Source organism: Rana temporaria, chromosome 11 (genome assembly GCF_905171775.1).
Source record: "Rana temporaria chromosome 11, aRanTem1.1, whole genome shotgun sequence".
In the NCBI taxonomy this organism is placed as follows: Eukaryota; Metazoa; Chordata; class Amphibia; order Anura; family Ranidae; genus Rana; species Rana temporaria.
The window spans coordinates 30,310,622-30,329,976 of record NC_053499.1 but is presented as its reverse complement, the minus strand read 5'-3'; the positions used below and the strand labels follow the sequence as shown (position 1 = coordinate 30,329,976).

Below are 19,355 nucleotides of genomic sequence, written 5' to 3'. Positions count from 1 at the left end.
GGAAGCGCCAACATTTGTTTCGCCTGGTTGGTGTGGCCTACAGAGCGCAGACCATTTAGAAGCGTTCTCCTGAGAATATGCAACATACATTACAAGTTCATGTCTATTTTTAGAGGTAAACTACTACACTGCCCTACTGCCAGCTATATTCCTGACCCAAGAGATCAAAGATACTATTACTATACAGCATATAGTAGTGAGGAACTGAGAGAAACCTAGTCCCAGCGGGCAGAGACTAATTGTAGGTTTGGTACCAACATGTCAGAACAAGTACAGAGCACAGCAAGAGCAAGAAATCTTACCATCCAGGCTGGCTGCCCACAGACAGGACCATCCAAAGTGCTATCCGCTTGTGCAGGTTCCACTTCTGGATGGAGGAGGCCAGACAGACGACACCAAACAGAAGCAGATGGATGTCCTTGAAGTATTCTGATGCCACCTGTAATAAAATAACACACATGGTTGTACATCCAACATATCATAAAACACAACCTAAAGATAGATAGAATACATACACCTAGGCCCGGATTCTCAGAGACTTACGACGGCGTATCTGTAGATACGCCGTCGTAAGTCCGAATTTGCGCCGTCGTATATTTAAGCGTATTCTGGAAACCAGATACGCTTAAATTCGGCCAAGATACGAGCGGCGCAAGTCTCGTACGCCGTCGTATCTTGGGGTGCAATAATTACGCTGGCCGCTAGGTGGCGCTTCCTTGATTTCCGCGTTGAATATGTAAATGAGCAAGATATGCCGATTCACAAACGTACGTACGCCCGTCGCAATTAGTTACGCCGTTTACGCAAAACATACGTCGGCGTAAAGATAAAGTAGGTCTCTAGGTGGCGCAGCCCATGCAAAGTATGGACTTAGGAACAAGCGTATCTTTTTACGTTGTTTGCGTATAGAGCTGTGCGTAAGTTACGTTCACGTCACAGGCATTGAGCCGGCGTATCTTTGGGCGTAAATACGACGTGATACTGAGCATGCGCACGCATGCGCCGTTGGTTCAGCCATGCATCTAGATGGGGGTCAAGCCTCATTTAAATACAACACCACCCGTACCAGCCTACTTTGAATTACGCGGGCCCATTTACGCTACGCCGCCGTAACTTAGGATGCAAGTGCTTTGTGAATACAGCACTTGCCTCTCCAAGTTGCGGCGGCGTAGCGTAAATACGATACGCCCGCGCAGCGTAAAACAGCCCTATGTGAATCCGGGCCACAGTGTATGTGTGTGTGTGTGTGTGTGTGTGTGTGTGTGTGTGTGTGTGTGTGTTCTACCCTTATCCATTCATAGAATGTCTTGTAAATGCCAGTTAATTTACGGATTGCTGACCGCACTTGGTCGAACTCTGGTAGCCATTAAATTGGAGTTCCGCCCACATAATTATTAAAGGGGTTGTAAAGGAAAAACGGACTGCGGAGCGAACATGGACCCGTCACCCGCCTGCTCAGCAGAGAGATCCAACGCTGAGAAAGTGGATCCACTTGGATGGATTTTGCTCTGTGTGAAAGAGGCCTATAGCTTTGACAATAAAACCTAGAAGCTGGTTGGTTGCTATGCAGCTGCACCAGACGCTGTACAACAGCTTTAGTAAATCTCCCTTTCAACCGAGGTTTACACTGGGAGTGAAGCCGAGCTCGCACGATTTCACTCCCGCTTGTCCGTTCCGATTTCGGCCGTGATTACAGATTTCTGCACAAATGTCTATGTAAATTGTGGGCCGAAATCGCAAAAAGTAGTACAGAAACTACTTTTTGAAATCGGTGTAGCGCTACAGATGCGGCGTCGCATCGATTAGGACGGTGCCATTGCCAGCAAATGCCGCCAATTTGACATGTCAAATCGCACCAGTGTTACCCAGGGCTCAGCCCAGGTTCACACTGGATACGATTTGGTACGATTTGAGATGCGATTTCACATGTCAAATCGCATCTCAAATCGGCGGCATTTGCCGGCAATGGCACTGTCCTAATCGGTGCGACGCCGCATCTGCGGCGCTGCACCGATTTCAAAAAGTAGTTCCTGTACTACTTTTTGCGATTTCGGGCCGCGGTTCACATTGAACCCTGCACAGATGTCTCTTAAATCGCGGCCGAAATCGTGGCAAAAACGCAGCTGTAAAATCGCGATTTTACCGCGATTTTGAATTCGCAGCCGTGTGAACCTAGCCTAAAAGAGATTTTGCAAGGCAATGAAGTCTGGCACAAAGATCTGCCCGCTTGCTACATCTACAGGGGCGGACTGACCATTGGGACTTTCGGGCACTGCCCGAGGGCCCCATGCCACTAGGGGGCCCCATCAGGGTTACCAGGCTCAATAAAACCAGGGACAGTATGTAAAAATCTGTGTTTTTTTTTACATCTGTCCCTGCTATGTCTTAAACCAAGATGCTTTTGATGTGAAAATCCTGAGATTTTAGCTGCCCTGCCTCTGCAATGCCTCCTGGCGTGGTGGCCACCTGTAAGCCCAGGGGCCCCATAATCTTCTATTGCCCGGGGGCCCCATGAGTTGTCAGTCCGCCCCTGTACATCTAATAAATATTAAATATTCCATATATTTAAATTACAAAAAAAAATCTGTCACAAAAAATTGTATATTTTAGTACAGGATATAATAAGTTATTTCAAAAGAGAAATGATAGGTCTCCTTTACAAATAAAGGGCTCCACAGAAAGTCATTACAAGCAAAGTAAATACTATGAATATACCAACCTCACTTGACTTCATGATACCGAAGAGTGGGAACATAAATGCCGGGACCAGAGCCGCAGCACCCAGAGGAATGGCCTCTGAGATCCAGTATGTGGCCGTGACCAGAAGTACATAAGCACATGCTGCTTCCTGAAAAACAGAAGAATTATAAAGATTGTTATTAGTTGTGAACTTTTAGTCAGGGGACTTTTTTTTTGCCCCCATCCATCTCTATTGGAAACCTAATGACATACGACTAGTGTACTACTAACAAATAAGTCTAGCAGTTCCAATCATTCATCCATGTTTCTTGGGCTACATAGCTTAGAAAATAAAATGAATTATAAAATACAAGGTGCGGTACCAGGGTGGATAAAAAAAAAAAAAAAAAAAAAAATCAAGGATTTCTTTTTTTTTTTTTTATCAGATTTTTATTTAAATCAGGTGTTTTAGATTTTTATCAAATGTATTTTAAAAATGCTTTTGGAGTAAAAATGTATCTAAAGATAGTTTTCTATGTAAGATACATTTTTTTATTTTTTTCACAAGAAAAAAAAATGACTAAAGATACATTAACCACTTCCATACCAGGCACTTACGCACCTTCCTGCCCAGGCCAAGTTTCAGCTTTCAGCGCTGACGCAATTTGAATGACCATTGCGCGGTCATGCTACACTGTACCCAAATGAAATTTTTATAATTTTGTTCCCACAAATAGAGCTTTATTTTGGTGGTATTTGATCACCTCTGCGATTTTTATTTGTTGTGCAACAACTAAAAAAAGAACGAAATTTTGGGGGAAAAAATGAGTTTATTTTTTTCTGTTAATTTTTTTTGTAAATAAGTAAGTTTTCTTCTTCAATTATGGGCACTGATATGGCGGCACTGATGGGCACCGATGAGGTGGCACTCATGGGCACCGATAGGCGGCACTTGTATGCTGCACTGATGGGCATTCATAGGCGGCACTGATGGGTACTTATGGGTGGCACAGATGGGCACTGGGCATAGATGGGCACTAATACCGCGTACACACGGTCGTTTTTTGTGATGAAAAAAAGAACGTAATTTTTTCTCATGAAAAAAAAAACGAAGTTTTTCAAACTTCATTTTAAAAAACGACGTTGCCTACACACCATCGTTTTTTCAAAAAGCTCTAGCAAAGCGCGGTTACGTTCAGCACGTACGGCGGCACTCTGTTCCATTCAAGCTCGCGTCATTACTTGCTTCTGAGCATGCACAGGTTTAAAAACGTTGTTTTAAACGTCGTTTTAGCCCACACACGATCATTTTTTATGACACAAAAAACGACGATGTTTTTCCAGAAGACATAAAACGACGTTTTCCCCACACACGGTCATTTTAAATTACGTTTTTAAAACTGTCATTTTTTTTCATCACAAAAAACGACTGTATGTACGCGGCATAAGAGGTGGCACTGATGTACACTGGGTGGCACTGATTGACACTGAGGGGTGGCACTGAAGGCATTGCTGGGCATCATTTCAGCCAGTGCCCATGTTGCTAGTCAGTGGGCACTGATTGGCATCGTTTAGATTTTTATCAAATGTATTTTAATAAAATGCTTTTGGAGTAAAAATGTATCTAAAAGATAGTTTTCTATGTAAGATAATTTATTTATTTTTCACAAGAAAAAATTACTAAAGATACATTAATAATTTAGTTTATTCAGCATGAAATGGAGCTTAGTTATGTAGCATGAGGCTGTATATTCTGTAATATTTACATTTTTGGCAATTTCATTCAATGAATCCAAGCTGAGATAACAAGCCCTGCATTGATGCATTCACACAATGTCACAGTAACCATGTGTTAAAACAAAGTTCTGGAATATTCCTTTATCCCATTGTGTTTTGCAAATTTATGTACACTACGAACTGTATGATTAAATCGGTTCCGATTTCGCTGTCCGGCTCTACAAACCTTTTGGCGTAAGTTTTTAGAGGTCATACACCAAACCACAGGATTTGCTCTGGCAACTCGGAGACGGTACTCCTCCATCTGACTCTTTTGCACAGGGTACAAAAGAAAAATCCATGCGGATCCAGCTATTAAATGCGGCAAAGGCATGCATTCCTAGTTTTGGACTACATCCTCCTCCTGACTCCGAGACCAAGGTATGCCAGGGAAAATTATATTTAAGAGATGGAGGAACTTGCAGAAGAGATGGAGGAACTAGACATCGGCGCAAGCGCACTGAGAATAGCCATTCATAAAACCATCTATGCCGGTTTTGATGTCTCCCGCGCGCATGAGCAGAGTTATGTTTTTGCCGGAGGGGGAGACGAGGACAGCTTTGGGGGCTTCGATCTAAGGTAAGTCATTCATAATGAGCTAGTATGCTAGTCATACTAGCTCATTATGCCTTTGTCTTGCAGGTTTTTTTTATTTATTTTTTGGGGGTTTACAACCACTTTAACCACTTCCATACCGCGTCATTGTGAAATGACGGCGGCAGGAACCCCTCGCCGATCCGGGTGGACGTCACATGACGTCCTGTATTCCCGGCGATCTAGGGCCCGCGGCAGCCGGGCACCTGCGATTGTCGGTAATCACGGCAGGAGTGTGGATCTGTGTAAACACACAGATCCACCTCCTGTCAGCGGTGAGGAGACCAATGCTGTGTTCCCAGTACAGAGGAACACACATGGGTCTCCTCCCCTTGAGAGTCCCCTTCCCCCTACAGTTATAACACACCTTAGGGAACATATTAACCCCTTCAACGCCCCCTAGTGGTTAACCCCTTCCCTGCCAGTCACATTTACACAGTAATCAATGCATATTTATAGCACTAATCGCTGTATAAATGTGAATGGTCCCAAAAACGTGTCAAAAGTGTCCGATGTGTTCGTCGCAATGTCACGGTCACAGTAAAAAATCCCAAATCGCCGCCAATACTAGTAAAAAAAATTAATAAAATAAAAATGCCATAAATCTATCACCTATTTTGTAGACGCTATAACTTTTGCGCAAACCAATCAATATACGTTATTGCGATTTTTTTTACCAAAAATATGTAGAAGAATACGTATCGGCCTAAACTGAGGAAAACGTTTAATTTTTTTTAAAAAAAATTGTGATATTTATTAAATAAAAAAGTAAAAAAAGTGTTTTTTTTTTTTAAATTGTCGCTCTTCTTTTGTTTATAGCGCAAAAAAAAAAAAAAACGCAGAGATGATCAAATACCACCAAACGAAAGCTCTATTTGTGGGGGGAAAAAAAACAAAGATTTAGTTTGGGTACAGTGTTGTATGACCACGCAATTGTCATTCAAAGTGCAACAGCGCTGAAAACTAAAAATTGGTCTGGGCAGGAAGGGGGTGAAAATGCCCTGTATGGAAGGGGTTAAGGAGATTCCCCCCCTCTCTATTTGTCCTGTTTACCATGATCATTGAAAGTGAAAGTAAAAAGAAAATCCCAAATTTTGGGTTGTCTCCAGAAAAGTAACAGAGGGGAAATCTTCCAATGGGGACATTAGTTCTGGTGACCTGAGGGTCCCCAAAGGAATTCTCTTAATTTGCAGGAATTTCCTCTCAATTCTTGTTTGGGTAGAAAGTGGAGGGAAATCACCTTGCTCTATTCAAAAGAGAAAAAATTAAGTTTTGCCTAAGTTCTGCTTTAAAAGATTTAAAAGGGATGAACAGTTTTCTGTCTATATATGTGTAATATTATATATATATTATAAATAAATAAATAGTACATAGACGGTGTACATAATTAATCACAGCAATTCTTATAAATGGCTGCTTTAGCACACTAAATGCCCTTCAGTTGTTTTTTTAAGCCTTTATTTTGTATATTTTGAGCTTTGTACATGCAAATACAAAATAAAAATGAAACAAAGTCACAAAAAAGTCAAATACGACAATACTTTAAAATGTAGAGGAACAATAAACGCACTATATGTTCTCATTAGGAACTATAACCAAACGTCGCCTCACGACAGTGCTCTTCTCCTCACGCCTGTGGCCTTTAGCTGTGTTGATCACTATGTAACCACCAGCCTGCAGACTTCCTGGATGACTCTACACGGTTTAAAGATTTTCCGCTTGCCAATTTTAGAACTTCTTTTCTGAGAAGTCTTTACTAGAACGAGTATCAATGGCAGCATTTCAGGAAGGTGTATACACTGGAGGCCCAGAAACTCAGAACAGGCCCTGCATTGTGTCCTATGAAGGCCTCTCTGACTTCTACCACAGATAGAGTTTCCTTACACTCTGTACGTGCCGTCCATGAAATTTGTCATGGACATTGCATCAGATCTCCATTCTCCGGACACGTGGCCGCACTCTCTGCACTTTTACACCTACTGCTGTAGAGTTAGGCCTCATTCATATTTGAACTTCTGCAATTCTATTTTCAAAAATAAAGAAGTCATCTGGGAAGTGTGGAAAACTTTTTAAGCCTCTTGTACACAGCAGCTCGAAAAAGAAACCCAAGGGCACCCCCTGAAGAAACCCAAGGGCACCCCCTGAAGAAACCCAAGGGCACCCCCTGAAGAAACCCAAGGGCACCCCCTGAAGAAACCCAAGGGCACCCCTGAAGAAACCTAACCCCTGAAGAAATCCAAGGGCACCCCCTGAAGAAACCCAAGGGCACCCCCTGAAGAAACCTAACCCCTGAAGAAACCCAAGGGAACCCCTGAAGAAACCTAAGGGCACCCCCTGAAGAAACCCAAGGGCACCCCCTGAAGAAACCCAAGGGCACCCCCTGAAGAAACCCAAGGGCACCCCCTGAAGAAACCCAAGGGCACCCCCTGAAGAAACCCAAGGGCACCCCCTGAAGAAACCCAAGGGCACCCCCTGAAGAAACCCAAGGGCACCCCCTGAAGAAACCCAAGGGCACCCCCTGAAGAAACCCAAGGGCACCCCTGAAGAAACCCAAGGGCACCCCTGAAGAAACCCAAGGGCACCCCCTGAAGAAACCCAAGGGCACCCCCTGAAGAAACCCAAGGGCACCCCCTGAAGAAACCCAAGGGCACCCCCTGAAGAAACCCAAGGGCACCCCCTGAAGAAACCCAAGGGCACCCCCTGAAGAAACCTAACCCCTGAAGACACCCAAGGGAACCCCTGAAGAAACCTAACCCCTGAAGAAACCTAAGGGCACCCCCTGAAGAAACCCATTGTGTTGTGAAAGAGAGGACTTCTCTGCTGTCAGAACACACAGATCAGTTCTGCAGCAGATTGCACCGGATCCTGGGATATGCAATTAGCGGACCTCCAGATGTTGCAAAACTACAAATCCCATCATGCCTCTGCCTCTAGGTGTCATGCTTGTGGCTGTCAGAGTCTTGCTATGCCTCATGGGACCTGTAGTTCTGCAACAGCTGGAGGTCCGCTAATTGAATATCCCGGCGGGTATACAGTGCCTTAACAAAGTATTCATACCCCTTAAAATCTCCCACATTTTGTCAAAAACCTAAATGGATTTTATGTGATAGACCAACACAAAGTGTCGCATAATTGTGAAGTGAAAGTAAAATAAATGGTTTTCAATTGTTTTACAAATATATGAAAAGTGTGGTGTGCATTTGTATTCAGCCCCCCCCCCCCTCAATACTTTGTAGAACCCCCTTTCACTGCAATTACAGCTGCAAGTCTTTTTGGGGATGTCTCTACCAGCTTTGCACATCTAGAGAGTGATTTTTTTTTCCCATTCTTCTTTGCAAAACAGCTCAAGCTCGGTCAGATTGGATAGGGAGCATCTGTAAACAGCAATTTTCAAGTCTTGCCACAGATTCTCAATTGGATTTAGGTCTGGACTTTGACTGGGCCATTCTAACACATGAATATGCTTTGATCTAAACCATTCCATTGTAGCTCTGGCTGTATGTTTAGGGTCATTGTCCTGCTGGAAGGTGAACCTCCGCCCAGTCTCAAGTCTTTTTCAGACTCTAATGCCCCGTACACACGATTGGATTTTCCGTCGGAAAAACCTTGGATGTTTTTTATTTGGATTTCCGCTCAAGTTTGGCTTGCATACACACGGTCACACAAAAGTTCTCTGAACTCTCGACCGCCAAGAACACGGTGACGTACAACACTACGACGAGCCGAGAAAATGAAGTTCAATGCTTCCGAGAATGCGTTGAACCGTTTCCGAGCATGCGTCGGAATTCTGCGCGTCGGAATTGCAACAGACGATCCGATTGCAATTTTTTCCATCTGAAAATTTGAGAACCAGCTAAATTTTTGTGGGCGGAATTTCTGACGGGAAAAGTCTGATGGTGCATACACACGGTCAGAATTTCCGACCAAAAGCTCACATCAGACTTTTCTTGTCGGAAATTCCGACCGTGTGTATGGGGCATTACAGGTTTTCTTCTAAGATTGCCCTGTATTTGGCTCCATCCATCTTCCCATCAACTCTGACCAGCTTCCCTGTCCCTGCTGAAAAAAAACATCCCCACAACATGATGCTTCCACCACCATGTTTCACGGTGGGGATGGTGTGTTCTGGGTGATGTGCAGTGTTAGTTTTCCGCCACACATATTGTTTTGCTTTTAGGCCAAAAAGTTAAACTTTGGTCTCATCTGACCAGAGCACCTTCTTCCACGTGTTTGTTGTGTCTCCCACATGACTTCTCACAAACTGCAAATGGGACTTTTATGGCTTTCTTTCAACAATGGCTTTCTTCTTGCCACTCTTCCATAAAGGCCAGATTTGTGGAGAGCACGACTAATAGTTGTCCTGTGGACAGATTCTCCCTCCTGAGCTGTGGATCTCTGCAGCTCCTTCAGAGTTACCATGGGCCTCTTGGTTGCTTCTCTGTTTAATTCTCTCCTTGCCCGGCCTGTCAGTTTAGGTGGACGGCCATGTCTTGGTAAGTTTGTAGTTGTGCCATACTCTTTCCATTTTCGGATAATGGATTGAACAGTGCTCCGTGAGATGTTCAAAGCTTGGGATATTTTTTATAACCTAACCCTGCTTTATACTTCTCCACAATTGTATCCCTGACCTGTCTGGTGTGTTCCTTGGCCTTCGTGATGCCCCGTTTGTTCACCAAGGTTCTCTAACAAACCTTGGAGGGCTTCACAGAACAGCTGTATTTATACTGAGATTAAATTACACACAGGTGGACTCTTAACTAATTAGGTGACTTCTGAAGGCAATTGGTTCCAATAGATTTTGGTTAGGGGTATCAGATTAAAAGGGGGCTGAATACAAATGTACCCCACACTTTTAACATATTTATTTGTAAAAAAAAAAAAATTAAAAACCTTTTATCATTTTCCCTCCACTTCACAATTATGTGCCACTTTGTGTTGGTCTATCACATAAAATCCCAATAAAATACATTTACGTTTTTGGTTGTAACATGACAAAGTGTGACATTTTTTAAAGGGGTATGAATACTTTTTCAAGGCACTGTATATACGTGATCCGATACTTCCAAGTAGGGGGCAAACACACGTGGCGGCGGTGACAGAGGGTGCAGGGTAATCAATGTCCTCCAGCACCCGCCGATCATCAGGCAGAGAGACAGAACTGAGATCTGCTATATAAACAAGGCAGATCGCCATTCTGTCAGGAGGGAAGGGATGGAGTTTGTGTCTCTGCAAAGCAGGGAATAAATTCCATCTCTTCCCCTAGTAAGAGCAACTCACACCGTGTACAACAACCACAGGCTAGGCACACCGTGTACAACAACCACAGGCTAGGCACACAGTGTACACAACCACAGGCTAGGCACACAGTGTACACAACCACAGGCTAGGCACACAGTTAACCCTTTGATCACCCCTGATGGTAACCCCTTCCCAGCCAGTGTCATCAGTACAGTGACAGTGCATATTTTTAGCACTAATCACTATATTAGTGTCACTGGTCCTCAAAAAAGCGTCAGTTATTGTCAGAATGTCCACCAATATCGTATTCCCACTATAAATCGCTAATAGCCCCCATTACCAGTAAAAAGAAAAAGAAAATATCCCATAGTTTGTAGACGCTAGAACTTCGCACAAACCAATCAATATACCCTCCGTTTCCACTACTGCTAGTTGTTGTGCGACTTTATACATGTGAAGTCGCATTACAAGTCAAAACTCATGTATTTCAATGGTCCCCGTTCTAATTGTTGCGACTAAAGTTGCAGCGACTACAAAAAAGGTTCTTGCACTACTTTGTTCTGACTTTGGTGCGACGTGTTCTCACATGGTTTTCACTGGTTGCCTGACATTGCATTAAAAAACAATCGCATTGCAAAGCGCGACTTTGGGTTGCAATAGTAGAAACAGAGCCATATTGGGATTTTTTTTACCAAAAACACTTGGCAGAATAAATATTGGCTCAAATTTTTAGAAGAAATTTGTTTTTGTTTTTTCGTTTTTTGTATTGGATATGTCTTGTATAGCAAAAAAAAAATGTTCCCCCCCAAAATTTGTTTTGTTTATAGCGCAAAAAATAAAAACCGCAGAGGTACCTAAAACAATTAAAAAATGTACCACATTGCCATGTAATTTAGTGCAGCGCACTTTTTGTGCGTTCCAGTGCGATTTGCAGCCCATTCAAATTAATTTTTTAGATGTTCGTTGGGAAATCCACTAGTGCAGTGGTTCTTAACCTGGGTTCGATCGAACCCTAGGGGTTCGGTGAGCGAGTCTCGGGGGTTCAGTGGAGGTCACACAGGGCATATATATATCCCAGATTCTCGTAGATGGGCGTAAAACTGCGGCGGCGTAACGTATGTCATTTACGTTACACCGTCGCAAGTTTTACAGGCAAGTGCTTTATTCTCAAAGAACTTGCCTGTAAAGTTGCGGCGGCGTAGCGTAAATCCCCCGGCGCAAGCCCGCCTAATTCAAATGAGCCGGGTAGGGGGCGTAGAGCATTTAAATTAGGCGCGTTCCCGCACCAAACGTACTGCGCATGCGCCGTCCCTAAAATTTACCGACGTGCATTGCGCTAAATGACGTCGCAAGGACGTCATTGGTTTCGACGTAAACGTAAATGGCGTCCAGCCCCATTCACGGACTTACGCAAACAACGTACATTTTTAAATTTCGACGCGGGAACGACGGCCATACTTAACATTGGTTGCCCCTCATGTAGCAGGGGCAACTTTGCACTGCGCAAATCTAACGTAAACGTCGTAACTTCACTGCGTCGACCGCGCGTACGTTCGGGAATTCACGTATTTTGCATACTTGACGGGGAAAACGATGGAGGCGACACCTAGCGGCGAAAAGAAAAATTGCATTTAAGATCCGACAGCGCAAGAGCCTTACGCCTGTCGGATCTAATGGTTATCTATGTGTAACTGATTCTAAGAATCAGTCGCATTGATACGCCGGCCCAGATTAGGACTTACGACGGTGTACATTGCGTTGAGCCGTCGTAAGCCCTTTGAGAATCTGGGCGCTATATATATATATATATATATATATATATATATATATATATATATATATATATATATATATATATATATATATCAACCTTACTATGCCATCACATGCAGCCTCTGTGTCATCAATTGTCGCCACTGTGCTCATCACACGCAGCCACTGTTTTGTGCACCTATGTATAAATATATACCTGAATGCGCATATGAAACTGGTGGGGTTCAGTACCTCCAACAAGGTTAAGAACCACTGCACTAGTGTATGACCAGCTTTATGCTCATCTTTCCCGGATCCTGTAAAATTTCTGACTTCACTTGTCAAAATCTTCCCAGTCCTATGAAGAGCTCCCAGTCCAATTCTCCATAGGATTAAATGAGAGCGGGTCGTGTGACACCAAGAAAACCATGGAGCGGAGATCAGGAAAGGTAAGTACCGGCCTCCATCACCCCCGAGTCTTTGGTCTATTTTTGTACAGACTTTTTTTTTTTTGCATATTCAAGCTGGAACATTTTTATTTTTTTAGCCAATGAAAATTTTGTTACTAGGCAGAAAAACTTGTTTTTTTAGGCGTTGCTAATAAAGTCAAATGGGGTGAAAATGCACAACGTCCGAAAAGAAGCTTGTGTACTTTTTGGATTGCTGAGCTTCCGGCGGCAGCACTGCCCTCAGGTGTGATCGGCACCAGGGCTCGACAAATCCCGGTCGCCATGGCGACTAGAAATAGGGTCCTGGCGACTTGGCTTGGAGGGGGGGGGGGCCAATTACCACCAGATGTGTAAGCTGGCGCCATCTGGTGGTGGCCGTTGGTATTACAAGTTAAGCATTACAAGTTAAACAGCAATTCTAATGTAATTTTTCACTATTTTCACTGCCTTATTCTTCCCTCTAATTAGAACCCCCAAACATTTTATATATATATATATATATATATATATATATATATATATATATATATATATATATATATATATATATATATATATATATATATATATATATATATATATATATATATATATATATATATATATATATTTTTATCCTAACACCCTAGAGAATAAAATGGTGATCGTTGCAATACTTTCTGGCACGCTGTATTTGCGCAGCGGTCTTACAAGCGCACTTTTTTTGGGAAAAAATGTTTACACTTTTTTTAATTAAAAAATAAGACAACAGTAAATTTATCCCCATTTTTTTTATATTATGAAAGATAATGTTACGCCGAGTAAATTGATACCCAACATGTCACGCTTCAAAATTACGTCCGCTCGTGGAATGGCGACAAACTTTTACCCTTTAAAATCTCCATAGGCGACGTTTAAAAAAATCTATAGGTTGCATGTTTTGAGTTACAGAGGAGGTCTAGGGCTAGAATTATTGCTCTCGCTCTAACGATCGCGGCGATACCTCACATGTGTGGTTTGAACACCGTTTACATATGCGGTCGCTGCTCACGTATGTGTTCGCTTCTGCGCGCAAGCTCGTCGGGACGGGGCGCGTTTTCTGGCTCCTAGATTCCAAGCAAATTTGTCAACCCCTGATCGGCACCACGGAATATAATGAGAACCCCGGTGATCAGAGTTCTTGTGAACCTTCGAACGTGGTGGGTCGGAACGCGGTCTAAAGAACTCCGAGGGAGCATTAAAAAAAAGAAAAGGAATAGACATTAAAGAAGCTTCTCTCCTGAAGTACAGGGGGCGCCACTGCACACCTCTCCTCTAAAAAAAATGCTATTTGCCTGGCTGTCACGACCCAGAACACCAATACAGTTTAGTAGTTTGGTCTTTTCTGACCGGCGTGCATTTTTCCAGCAGTGACTCAACTTACTAAAGCCACCGGATCAGCGTGACAGCCAGGAAACTAGCATTGTACAAAGGAGAGGACAGCTCAGGATTCCACGTGGATACCGGCTGGAAATGAGTCACTTTCTACTTCTATGAATGAGATTCATCATTACATTCCCTCTCCTCCTACTGTGTGTATAGCAGAGCGGAGGAACCCCCTCCATACATTCCTTTACCTCCCATCAGATCGGGGGAAGGGCCCCTCTACACAGAACACGGCATTCCTTTCATCACATTCCAATCAGAGCGTTACATCGCTACTCAATACACAGGGACTGGGGGGATTCACTGTGCAGAGACCTGATAAGGACTGCAAATCGGGACAGGGACTGGGAACGCAACATTGGAAGAGACGGGGACGCAACATTGGAAGAGGCGGGGACTGGGAACGCAACATTGGAAGAGGCAGGGACTGGGAACGCAACATTGGAATAGACAGGGACTGGGAACGCAACGTTGGAAGAGGCAGGGACTGGGAACGCAACGTTGGAAGAGGCAGGGACTGGGAACGCAACATTGGAATAGACGGGGACTGGGAACGCAACATTGGAAGAGACGGGGACTGGGAACGCAACGTTGGAAGAGACGGGGACTGGGAACGCAACGTTGGAAGAGACGGGGACTGGGAACGCAACGTTGGAAGAGACGGGGACTGGGAACGCAACGTTGGAGGAGGCAGGGACTGGGAACGCAACGTTGGAAGAGGCAGGGACTGGGAACGCAACGTTGGAAGAGGCAGGGACTGGGAACGCAACGTTGGAAGAGACGGGGACTGGGAACGCAACATTGGAAGAGGCAGGGACTGGGAACGCAACGTTGGAAGAGGCAGGGACTGGGAACGCAACATTGGAAGAGGCGGGGACTGGGAACGCAACATTGGAAGAGACAGGGACTGGGAACGCAACATTGGAAGGGACAGGGACTGGGAACGCAACATTGGAAGGGACAGGGACTGGGAACGCAACATTGGAAGGGACAGGGACTGGGAACGCAACATTGGAAGAGACAGGGACTGGGAACGCAACATTGGAAGAGACAGGGACTGGGAACGCAACATTGGAAGAGACAGGAACTGGGAACGCAACATTGGAAGGGACAGGGACTGGGAACGCAACATTGGAAGGGACAGGGACTGGGAACGCAACATTTGAAGGGACAGGGACTGGGAACGCAACATTGGAAGAGACAGGGACTGGGAACGCAACATTGGAAGAGACAGGGACTGGGAACACAACATTGGAAGAGACAGGGACTGGGAACGCAACATTGGAAGAGACAGGGACTGGGAACGCAACATTGGAAGAGACAGGGACTGGGAACGCAACATTGGAAGGGACTGGGAACGCAACATTGGAAGGGACTGGGAACGCAACATTGGAAGGGACAGGGACTGGGAACGCAACATTGGAAGGGACAGGGACTGGAAACGCAACATTGGAAGGGACAGGGACTGGGAACGCAACATTGGAAGAGACAGGGACTGGGAACGCAACATTGGAAGGGACTGGGAACGCAACATTGGAAGGGACTGGGAACGCAACATTGGAAGAGACGGGGACTGGGAACGCAACATTGGAAGAGGCGGGGACTGGGAACGCAACATTGGAAGAGGCGGGGACTGGGAACGCAACATTGGAAGAGGCGGGGACTGGGAACGCAACATTGGAAGAGGCGGGGACTGGGAACGCAACATTGGAAGAGGCGGGGACTGGGAACGCAACATTGGAAGAGGCGGGGACTGGGAACGCAACATTGGAAGAGACGGGGACTGGGAACGCAACATTGGAAGAGACGGGGACTGGGAACGCAACATTGGAAGAGACGGGGACTGGGAACGCATATTGGAAGAGACGGGGACTGGGAATGCAACATTGGAAGAGACGGGGACTGGGAATGCAACATTGGAAGAGACGGGGACTGGGAACGCAACATTGGAAGAGACAGGGACTGGGAAGAGATAGGGAATAGCACTGAGAGTGGGACAGTGACTGAGTTAGGGACTGGGAAAGGCATAGGGAACAGAACAGTGATATGGACTGGAAAAGGGACATGGACTGGGAATGCAACTGGGAAAGGGACAAGGAACAGAACAGTGGCATGGACTGGTACAAGAAAGGGAGGGGGACTGATAGTGGGACAGAGAATGTTACTGGGAAAGGGACAAGGACTGAAAATGAAACTGGGAGTGGGAAAAAGACTGGGAAAGGGACAAGGACTGGGAATGGGGCATGGTACTGGGAATGGGAAAAGGAGAGGGAATGGTACTGGGAAAGGGAATGGAACAGTGACAAGGACTGGGAATGGTACTAGGAAAAGGGACAAGAACTGATACTAGAACTGGGAAAGAGATGGGGACTGGGAATGGTACAGGGAAAAGGATGAGGACTGGGAATGGCACAGGTACTGGGAAAAGGACAGGGACCAGGAGGTCTGGGTACTGGGAAAAGAGCCTAGCACTGAAATTGGCAGAAAGAGAGAGTCTAGTACAGGGACAGGGAATAGTACTGGAAAAGGGTCAAGAACTGGGAAAGGGATGAGAACTGGGAATGGTACTGGGAAAAGGGTCTTGTACTGGAATTGGGAAGAGGAGAGAGTCGGGTACTGGGAAAGAGACGAGGGCTGGTACTAGAACTGGGAAAATGACAGATACTGGGACTAGGAAAAGGAATGGCACTGGGAAGAGGACAGGGAACAGTACAGCGGCATAGACTGGGAAAGGAGCATTGACTGGTACTGGGACACAAAAGAGTACTGGGAGAGGGACAGGGAATGGTACTGGGGAAAAGGGCCTGCCACTGGAACTGGGAAAAGTATGAGGACTGGGAATGGTACTGGAAAAGGGTCTTGTACTGGAAATGGGAAAAGAAGAGTCGGCACTGGGAAAGGGACAAGGGCTGGTACTAGAACTGGGAAAAGGATGAGAACTGGGAATAGGGTGAGAACTGGGAATGGTACTGGGAAAAGGATGAGAACTGGGAATGGGTCTTGTACTGGAAATGGGAAAGGGATAGAGTCGGGTCCTGGAAAAAAGACGAGGGCTGGTACTAGAACTGGGAAAATGACAGATATTGGGACTAGGAAAAGGAGAGGGAACGGTACTGGGAATGGGACAAGAACTGGGAATGGGACAAGAACTGGGAATGGGACAGGTACTGGGAATGGGACAGGTACTGGGAATGGGACAAGAACTGGGAATAGGACAGGGGGCAGTACAGTGACATGGACTGGGAAAGGAGAGGGAACGGTACTGGGAATGGGACAGGTACTGGGAATGGGACAAGAACTGGGACAGGGAACAGTACAGTGACATGTACTGGGAAAGAGGAGAAAGGATGAGGCCATGGACTGGGAATTAGACCCCCCAGTCCCTCCTGTATGTGATGCCCCCGGGTAATGAATGCTCTCCCCATTGCCCCCCTCACCTTGCTCTGCGCCCCTAGTGGTAGGGGTAGGAGTATTATGGGGAGGATGAAGGTGATGATGACGTCCTTCTGCTGCCAGACAGAGTTGAGAGCGGAGCCGGCCATGTGTACACACAGCAATCCGGGGATCCAGACGGGCAGTGGGCGCCCTAGAGGTGGGATGTCCGGACCTGGCATCGGGGAGGGCCGGGATCTCCTCTCCGATCACCTCACCATCCCTCCCCCACCTTCCGATGGGCCGCCGGCGGGTCGGATACACACAGCCGGCTCTTCCACAAAGGAGTCCGACTATGGGGGGAGGGGCCTCCGAGACACGTCACCGGAGGAGCCACCAACCAGGAGGGGAGATCACCCTCCATACAGGGGGAGGAGGAGGGGGGACTGTGAATGCGGCATTGTGAACTCATCACCCCGCCCCTCCTCCTCCTTCTCCTTCTTCTCCTCCTCCTCCTCTTCCCTCCTCCTCCTCCTCCTCCTCATCTCTCATGCTGGACCAGGCATGTCTGGAGGATCCTCTGTCATTATCTATGGGAGATGCCGAGCCCTCCGCTTCACTTCTTCATCCACACCATCCCCCTCCAAGACACCATCCCCGACACCATCCATCTCTGATGCCTGATCCTCATAACACCATCCATCTCTGATGCCTGATCCTCATAACACCATCCTTGTCTGATGCTTGATCCTCCTGACACCATCCCACTCCCCGACACCATCCCTGTCTGATGCCTGATCCTCCTGACACCATCCCACTCCCCGACACCATCCCTCTCCCTGACACCATCCCCCTCCCCGACACCATCCCTCTCTGATGCTTGATCCTCCTGACACCATCCCTCTCCCTGACACCATCCCACTCCCTGACACCATCCATCTCTGATGCTTGATCCTCCTGACACCATCCCCCTCCCCGACACCATCCCTGTCTGATGCCTGATCCTCCTGACACCATCCCTCTCCCTGACACCATCCATCTCTGATGCCTGATCCTCCTGACACCATCCCTCTCCCTGACACCATCCATCTCTGATGCCTGATCCTCCTGACACCATCCCTCTCCCTGACACCATCCATCTCTGATACTTGATCCTCCTGACACCATCCCACTCCCTGACACCATCCCACTCCCTGACACCATCCCACTCCCTGACACCATCCCACTCCCTGACACCATCCCACTCCCTGACACCATCCCTCTCCCTGACACCATCCCACTCCCTGACACCATCCCTCTCCCTGACACCATCCCACTCCCTGACACCATCCCTCTCCCTGACACCATCCCTCTCCCAAACCTCATCCCTCTCCCTGACACCATCCTTCTCCCTGACACCATCCCTCTCCCCGACACCATCCCTCTCCCCGACACCATCCCTCTCCCCGACACCATCCCTCTCCCCGACACCATCCATCTCTGATGCCTGATCCTCCTGACACCATCCCACTCCCCGACACCATCCCTCTCCCTGACACCATCCCACTCCCCGACACCATCCCTCTCTGATGCTTGATCCTCCTGCCATCATCCCACTCCCCGACACCATCCCTCTCCCTGACACCATCCCACTCCCCGACACCATCCCTCTCTGATGCTTGATCCTCCTGACACCATCCCTCTCCCTGACACCATCCCACTCCCTGACACCATCCATCTCTGATGCTTGATCCTCCTGACACCATCCCCCTCCCCGACACCATCCCTGTCTGATGCCTGATCCTCCTGACACCATCCCTCTCCCTGACACCATCCATCTCTGATGCCTGATCCTCCTGACACCATCCCTCTCCCTGACACCATCCATCTCTGATACTTGATCCTCCTGACACCATCCCACTCCCTGACACCATCCCACTCCCTGACACCATCCCACTCCCTGACACCATCCCACTCCCTGACACCATCCCACTCCCTGACACCATCCCTCTCCCTGACACCATCCCACTCCCTGACACCATCCCTCTCCCTGACACCATCCCACTCCCTGACACCATCCCTCTCCCTGACACCATCCCTCTCCCAAACCTC

General features: G+C 46.7%; 1 protein-coding gene across 1 annotated transcript in view; it reads right to left on the bottom strand.

Moving 5' to 3' along the window:
• LOC120917195 (solute carrier family 13 member 1-like) overlaps window positions 1-17,656 on the bottom strand; it is a 57,634-nt gene extending 39,978 nt beyond the window's left edge. Inside the window, exons 1-3 of the mRNA XM_040328306.1 lie at window positions 17,330-17,656; window positions 2,720-2,848; window positions 303-439 (exon numbers count right to left, since the gene is read on the bottom strand). Of these exons, the coding sequence (XP_040184240.1) occupies window positions 303-439; window positions 2,720-2,848; window positions 17,330-17,506 (443 nt within the window). The 5' untranslated portion in view covers window positions 17,507-17,656. The remainder of the gene's footprint in view (window positions 1-302; window positions 440-2,719; window positions 2,849-17,329) is intronic.
• Between the last annotated feature and the right edge of the window lie 1,699 nt (window positions 17,657-19,355).